At 50.1% G+C, this 8,391-nt stretch overlaps 1 protein-coding gene across 1 annotated transcript; it reads left to right on the forward strand.

Annotated features, from left to right (window-relative positions):
* Nucleotides 1–643: 643 nt before the first annotated feature.
* Nucleotides 644–4,652, forward strand: CYTL1 (cytokine like 1). The gene is made up of 4 exons (XM_077750502.1): nt 644–1,014; nt 2,686–2,730; nt 2,865–2,993; nt 4,089–4,652. Exons 1-4 carry the CDS (start codon nt 859–861, stop codon nt 4,170–4,172), a joined length of 414 nt encoding a protein of 137 aa, XP_077606628.1. The 5' UTR covers nt 644–858; the 3' UTR covers nt 4,173–4,652.
* The last annotated feature ends 3,739 nt before the right edge of the window (nt 4,653–8,391 follow it).

Consider the following 8,391-nt stretch of genomic DNA (forward strand, 5'->3'; position numbering starts at 1 on the left):
CACCGTGGGCCTCTGAGCTAGGTGCCATCCCCGTTTCACATAGGCTGAGAGGGAGGAAAGAGCCAAGAAACCTGCCAGAGGGCATCACGGGAAGTGGGTAAGCCTGTGCCGCACCGAGCGTCTGAGGGGAGAGCTTATCCTGACCCGCTTCTCTGTACAGGACCACCCCCTGTAGAGCCTCGGAGCCGCTGCACATTCGAGAAACCGCCCTTCCTGAGGGTCTGCTCTGTATGCGGGCCTGAGCCAGGGGCTTTCTGAAGCGCTCCCCAGCTTGGGGGCGCTCACACATCCCCCCAACAGCGGGCACTGGCATCAGCCCAGCTGCAGAGACACAGCCGCCCCCAGGGAAAGTGGCTGCCCAGGCTTCCTCTGCGGGGTCAGCGGTGGGTGGACACGTAGACCCCGGGCCCTTGCGGGGCTGGTGCTCAATCCATCACCCCCGGCCCCTCCCCCTCCCGGTTCGCCCTGGTTTCACCACAGGGTCCCCATCCATACTGCAGAGCCTGACTGCCCAGCCCCCACCCGGAGCGAAACCCCACCTCATCCGTGCTTGTCTTCCTGCCCCCGCCCCCCATCAAGCCGTCCTGCCTTTTCAGGGGAGCCCCTGCCAGAGGAGAAAGTGTGGGAGGAAGGGCCCCCCTCCCCCATCCTTCCCAGGTGCCCCCCACGGCCCCGGCTGTGGGGAGGGGGTGGGGGCTTCAGGTCTGAAAGGATCCAGTGTCCAGGGCCAGGTGGGCGTGCTCAGTGGCCTTGGCTGGGGCCCGCAGGAAACGGAGGAGGCGTGGAGGACCACCCTCGAGCCGCCGCTTAAAGGGGCGCCCAGCGGCCGCAGGGACGCGGTGAGGCTGCCGTTGCACCATGACGCCCGGGCGGCTCGCGCTGCTGCTGCTGCTGCTGCTCCTGGCCGGGCCCCCCGCGGCGCAGCCCGCGCCCCCGACCTGCTACTCCAGGGTGCTGAGCCTGAGCCGGGAGGTGAGCGGTGACTTCCAGCGCCTGCGGGCCGTGGAGCCCTGGGTGAGTCCCCTCCCACCTGCCCGCGCCCACCGAGAGGCGCCTGCAGACCTAGGCCTGCAGAACCGGGCCTTTGGGCCCGGAACACACACACACGCGCGCGCACACACACACACACACACACACACACACACACATTTTTTCCTTTCTGGTCAATGTTTATCTCAAGGGTTTGCATTTATTCCCATCCTACTAAGTATGATAACAATGGTTTGTGTCTTTTTTTTTTTTCTTTAATAGAAGGACAATCCATCAGACACCGCAATGTCTTTGTAAGTTGCCAGCAACCATCAAAGGATGTTTGTAAAATAAGCTGAAAGCTCCCCAGGGAGCCCAGAGCTGGGGAGTTCAGGAGGAACACAGAATTAAGCGTCATTCTCCTCCTGGAGCCTGGCGATCATGAGCGTGCGCTAAGGGGGTGACCCCCAGATCAGTGCCCCCCCCCAACTGCAGGACCCGGGGCAAAGTGCTCGGCCCCTGAATCTCAGTGTGCTCGGCTGTGGAAGGGGTGGTAGGGAGCTCACCACCCGCTTTGGGTGCTGCCTGAAGGGTAAAGGCGTGAATGACACAGGCTTGCAGAGTGCTACGCGGGTTGGTGGCCTCCGAACCTTAGCGCTGTTGTTCACTTATGTTTTAACAGGCCGACCCAGGGCCCGGTGGGCGTGGGAGGTTCCAGAGTTAGAACCTGGGCCCCCTGACTGCTTGTCCATGATAGAAACAAATTAAACTTCATTAAAAGCTTTGAAAAAATATAAAGCGCCTCCAGCCAGTGTAAACACTTCAAACAAAACGTAGCGTTTCTCAGATATGGGGTTATGACACCTTAACACCTTTTATTTTATTTTATTTTATTTTATTTTATTATTTTATTTTATTTTAGAACTTAAATAATGTGTATTTTTTCCTAATTATAAAAGGCATGTATAGTAGACCCCTCCTTATCCGAAGTCAACCGCAGTCAGCTGTGGCCCCAAAGCCCCCTTCTGATCTGTGGTCACAGGCTCAGTAGTAACCTAACCCTATGTCACATGCCTCCCTCATTCATCTTATCAGGTGGGCATTTTATCATCTCACATCATCTCAAGAAGGGAGAGTGCAGCACAATAAGGAACTTTGAGAGAGAGGCTGCATTCACATAACTGCTACTATTATAGAATGTTGCTGTTGTCATTGTTCTTTCGTTAGTAGTAATTGTTAATCTCTTCCTGAGCCTAATTTATACATTAAACTTTATCTGGGCTCATACTTATGTATCGGAAAAAAATACGATCTACAGGGTTCAGTACTATTTATGGTTTTGTGCACCCACTGGGGTCTTGGAATATATCCCCACATATAAGGGGAGGGGGCTGCTGTGCTTAATACACAGTTGGAAATTCACAAAAGACAAAGAAGAAAATAAAGTTTACTTGTCATTCTACCCCGTAGCCGTAACTACTGCTGTAACATTCTGGTGGATAGTGTGTCAGCTTTCTGACCATGCGTAGGGATTTAAACCCGTGTGTGTGTGTGTATATGTGTGTGTGTGTGTGTGTGTGTGTGTGTGTGTGTAAAATCAGATCAAGGAAGGTGTGTGCGGGGTTGTCTGGCTGTTGGAGCGGGGCAGGGAGCCGTCTGTGACCGCGGATGGTGTATTCCCGTGGGCGTCATGGTAACCCACATCCCTTCCTGCAGGAGGCGTGCGTGAGGCACCTGCCGGGGCTGTACCTGGATATACACGTAAGAGGGTCTCCTTGCCTGGGGGAGGCTTGGGGGTGGGGAGAGAGCCTGTGCGGAAGGGCGCAGGAGCCCCCAACGCCTGTCCCTCTGGCTGCTGCCTCCTCCGTGATGCCATCCCTGCCGTCCGCTGCCAGAACTACTGCGTGCTGGCCAAGCTGCGGGACTTTGTGGCGTCGCCCCAGTGCTGGAAAGTGGCCCGGGTGGATGCCTTGAAGGACAAAGTGCGGAAGCTGTACACCATCATGAACTCCTTCTGCAGGAGGGTAAGTGACACTGCTGAAAATCCCGTGCCTGCTTGTGATCAGCCACGACGCTCAGCCCAGGGCTTCTAGAAGGGGAGGGTGGGGGACGAGGTGCTCCGGAGATGAGGAGGAGGGGGAGGAGGAACGTTTATGCGGTGCTTCCAGCTCACAAAACCCTTCCTCAACCATCGTCACCCTTGGTAAGGGATGGGCACTCAGGACAAGGCCGTCCCCTCCGTGAGCTCATATTGGTGTGGGGACAACGTCCAGGGCCACATGCTGACCGTATGAGACAGACTCTGCCAGGAGCCAGATGGGGCAGGGGTGGGGAGAGAGGGCTATGAAGTCGGGGAGCTCTGAGCACTGGGGTCAGAGGAGACTTTCCAGAAGAGGGGCTTCAGATGCTCTGTGATAGGAGGCTCCTGGCGGGAGAGGGGAAGGAGGCAGAAAAATGCAGAAAACCAGCCCCACTACTGAAGATGTAGAAAGCAGAGCCATGTGACCCCCGAATGGCACAGGCTCCCGCCTCAGACACACCTGAGCTCGGGTCTGTACTCCTGCTTCCCGGACGGGAGCGACTCGTCCCTGCTCTGAGCCACACGTTCCTCATTTGTGAACCAGAGACACAATTTTGCCCGCCTCACGCCATCATTGGAAGGATAATAATAATAATTATTCCCTGACCATGGGCGGGGGCCTCTGTAGTAAGTCCATTGATCCTAAGGCAGAGTGATCACGCATAGAATTCTTAACACCGGGCCTGGACCCGGAGTAGGGTCTCAGCATCAATAATTAGCTCTTCGGTTTAATTTATTTGTTCAGGCATCAAAGATGTGCCATGAATTTCCTCCCCACACCCATTTCCAACCTCATTCCCCTCTCGCCTTGGTCTGGGCAGGGTAGGAGACAGGAAGAAGATGTGATTATAATGCAGTATTATTTATATTTATAATGCAGTATTACAGCACGTTCTTTGGAAGCATGAAGGTGTGGCCAGTTCTCCTCCGCAGAATAAGGGAGGGGAAGTGTTCACACAAAAGGAAACAGCTGTGTTGTCGTGCATGAGCTCTGGGGCCACATTCCGTAACATTCTTGCTCATTGCCCATCTTTTTCAGGATTTGGTGTTCCTCTCCGATGACTGTAATGCCTTGGAATACCCAGTCCCGGTGACCACGGTCCTGCCAGACCATCAGAGATAGGACAGTCCAGAGAGAGAGCCCGCGGGGACCACAGTGATGTCAGCTGCTCAGACTCGGGGGTCTAGAGCCATGCACCCCACCAGGTCTCCCTGCCACTGTAGTATCAGAAACTGTCACATCTCTCCACCTCCCAGAAAGAAAGCAGGATGTGTGCTTCTCTCCCAGAATCTCCCTTGAAAATGGTTAGACGTCTTGCTTTCCTTTCTGCCTGGCTGTCTTACCAGGATGGTTAGATACACAAGGATGTGTAACCGACCCCTGAGAAGGAAAGGGCAAACCAGCTTCTCTGGGATGAACGTCTAGATTGAGGGGAAGCAAAACAGTAGGCTTGTATTACGGCTTTAACATGGTGACATTTTTCCTCCTTGATAAGTATCTGCTCACACGTAGCCCACCTTCTGTTTCATACCCTCTCCCACCATCAACTTTCATTTTTAAAGAAATTTCACTGCCAAATAAAGTGTATCTGCAAGGTCATAATCACGGAGTGCTGATGGGAACCACTTTTTCATGGAAAGGTGATGCAAATCAAATAGAGTTTATCTTCACCGGGAGAAACACGTGTTTTGCGGTATTTGTCCCAGATGGACATGAGGTTGTTTATTTCATGTACTTTCTTTTTTTTTTCTGTTTATTTCTTTTTGAGACAGAGACAGAGCATGAGCGGGGGAGGGGGAGAGGGAGAGGGAGACACAAAACCTGAAGCAGGCTCCAGGCTGTGAGCTGTCAGCACAGACCCCGATGCAGGGCTCCAACCCACGAACCATGAGATTGTGACCTGAGCAGAAGTCGGACGCTTAACTGACTGAGCCCCCCAGGCGCCCCTATTTCACATGCTTTCTAAAAGTTGCTGCTCTTAGAAAAATGCATCTTTCTCCCTCTTTCCATAGTCGTGTTTCTGGGTCGGTTTCTATCCACCTGCATGAATGTCTGTCCTTAAAGCATTGGGAGATGCCCTCCATTTATATTTGGGGGCAGACTACACCCTGTGTCATGCCCACAGTAGTGCAGTGTCTGGTACTTACCACGAACAACAGATCACTGGGTCCTAGATTGCTGCACAAGCAAAAAAAAAAAAACAACACGTGAGGTTACTTGAGACTAAAAACTTCTGCACAGCCCTGGAAACCATCAACAAAATGAAAGGCAATTATGGAATGGGAGAAGATATTTGCAAGCCATAGATCTGATAAGGGGTTAATATTCAAAGTAAGTAAGGAACTTCTGTAACTGAAATGCACAAAAAGCACAAACAAGTAATCCAATTAAAAATTTTTTAATAGTTTATTTTTGGGACGGAGACAGAGCACAAGTGAGGGAGAGGCTGAAAGAGAGGGAGACAGAATCTGAAGCAGGATCCAGGCTCTGAGCTGTCAGCACAGAACCTGATGCGGGGCTCGAATCCACAAACCGCAAGATCATGACCTGAGCCAAAGTTGGACGCTTAACCGACTGAGCCCCCCAGGCGCCCCAAGTAATCCAATTTTAAAAACGGACAAGGAGCCTGAATAGACACGTTTCCAAAGGAGACGTAATATGGGGCACCTGGGTGGCTTAGTCGGTTAAGCGTCCGACTTTCGCTTAGGTCATGATCTCGCGGTTTGTGGGTTCGAGCCCCGCGTCGGGCTCTGTGCTGACTGCCAGCTCGGAGCCCGGAGCCTGTTTCAGTCTGTGACTCCCTCTCTCTCCGACCCTCCCCTGCTCATGCTGTCTCTCTCTCTCTCTCCTAGAAATAAATAAAACATTAAAAAAAATCAAAGGAGACGTAATATGGCCAAAAGGTACTTGGAAATATGCTCAGTGTCACTAGTCTTCAGGGAAATTCGACTCAAAACCAAAAAGGAGACGTCACCTCCTACCTCTTAGGATGGCTTTTCTCAAAAAGACACTGGGGAAGGATTGGTGAAGATGTAGAGAAAACGGAACCTTGTACACTGTTGGTGGGAGTGTAAATTGGTGCAGCCATTATGGAAGAAAATATGGAGGCTCCTTAAAAAATTAAAAATAGGGGCGCCTGGGTGGCTTAGTCGGTTAAGCGTCTGACTTTCGCTTAGGTCATGATCTCGCAGTTCATAGGTTCGAGCCCCGCGTCGGGCTCTGTGCTGACTGCCAGCTCAGAGCCTGGAGCCTGTTTCGGTCTGTGACTCCCTCTCTCTCTGACCCTCCCCTGCTCATACTGTCTCTCTCTCTCTCTCCTAGAAATAAATAAAACATTAAAAAAAAATTAAAAATAGACCAGATGACCCAGCAATCCCAGGATATGTATATAGCTGAAAGAAACAAAATGAGGTATTTGTACGGCCATGTTCATTACAGCATATTCACCATAGCCAAGATATGGAAACAACCTAAGTGTCCATCCACGGATGAATGCATAAAAAATGTGGTGTATGTATACAATGTATATGTGTATGCATATGTACACACACAAACACACACAGACACACACACACACACACACACAATGAAATATAATCCAGCTATGAGAAAGAAAGAATCTTTCCATTTGTCCCAACATGGGTAGACCTTGAGGGCATTATGCTGAGAGAAATTAACCAGATAGAGAAGGATAAATACTGTGTGATCTCACTTATATGTGGACTTTGGTGGGGGTGGGATGGGAGAGAAGCTTGAATTCATAGGTAGAGTAGAATGGTAGTTACCAGGCCCTGGGGCTAGGGGGTAGATGGGGGAGATGTTGGTACAAGGCTTCAGTTATAAGATGAATAAGCTCTGGGGAATCTAATGCATGGTGATGCTAGTTAATAATACAATATTGCATACTTGAACATCGCTAAGAGTAGGATGTAACTGTTCTCCTCCCCCCCCCCACACACAAAGTAATTCTGTCAGGTGATGGATGTTAATTAACTGGATTGTGGTAAATAGTTACAAAGTATAACAGATATCAAATCACCATATTATACACTTTATTTTTATTTTATTTTTATTTAGACAAGAAGTCTGAGTAATGGCACAGAGCACTAGCAACAGGACTTGAACAATGCAGGGATTTTTCGCTCTATTTATTTATTTGAAAGAGAGTGAGAGAGAGAACAGGGGAGAGGAGCAGAGGGAGAGAGAGAATCCCAAGCAGGCTCCATGCTGAGCGGGACTCAATCTCCCCTGAGATCATGACCTGAGCCAAAATCAAGAGTGAGATGCTAGGGGCGCCTGGGTGGCTTAGTCGGTTAAGCGTCCGACTTTCGCTTAGGTCATGATCTCGCGGTTCGTGGGTTCGAGCCCCGCGTCGGGCTCTGTGCTGACTGCCAGCTCAGGGCCTGGAGCCTATTTCAGTCTGTGACTCCCTCTCTCTCTGACCCTCCCCTGCTCATGCTGTCTCTCTCTCTCTCTCCTAGAAATAAATAAAAAATTAAAAAGAAAAAAAGTGAGATGCTCAATTGACTGAGCCACCCAGGCGCCCCTCCATTATTATATATTTTGAATACATACAGTTTTATTTGTCAGTTACACCTCGAAAAAGCTGAAGAAACAAAACAAAAGAAACAAAACCCACTTTCTTACAAGGACAGCAATTATTGGATCAGAGGCCACCACAAGGGAGAACCTCATCTTAACTTGATAATATCTGTGAGACCCTATTTCCAAATAAGGTCACAGTCACACATTTGAGGTATTAGGGCTTCCACACATCTTTTCAAGAGAAAAATTTCAACCTACAATAACCATTCTTTTAAGGGATAACCCCCTCACAGAAGAAAATCATGCAACTAACTCCCGGTCACCACCGCCACCATCTACCACTTCCTCACAGACACCAAATATCGAGTCATGATGCACACAGCACACGCTTACCAGGTGACCCTCACAATGAAGTTGCCCCTGGGTAGGTGTTATCCATCTGTTTTTACAGTGGAGGAAACACGCTCAGTTTCAAAGGTGATGGGATTTCCCCTGACAGCCAGCAAGTAGTGATGGAGGGACTCCAGATAAATAGCCAAGTGCGAGGAGCCTTCGTTTCATGGCTTTGCTGACCCTGTGCTGTTTCTACGTAGCAAAATAAGCCATTGAAGACAAGGACTAATTTACACATTTCATACATTCATTTGTGTGTTCATGTCTTCAATATTGACCGAGTGCTTATTATAAACTCAGCAAATGTTGAGAGGATAAGTAAAGAATTCTTCCTCTTCGATGAGCAGAGGAGACATTTGCAAAACCTAGGAAGACAGCAGAGAAAGGAATAAATAATTCTGCC

This window comes from Crocuta crocuta, unplaced genomic scaffold (genome assembly GCF_008692635.1).
Source record: "Crocuta crocuta isolate KB4526 unplaced genomic scaffold, BGI_CrCroc_1.0 scaffold179, whole genome shotgun sequence".
Lineage (NCBI taxonomy): Eukaryota > Metazoa > Chordata > Mammalia > Carnivora > Hyaenidae > Crocuta > Crocuta crocuta.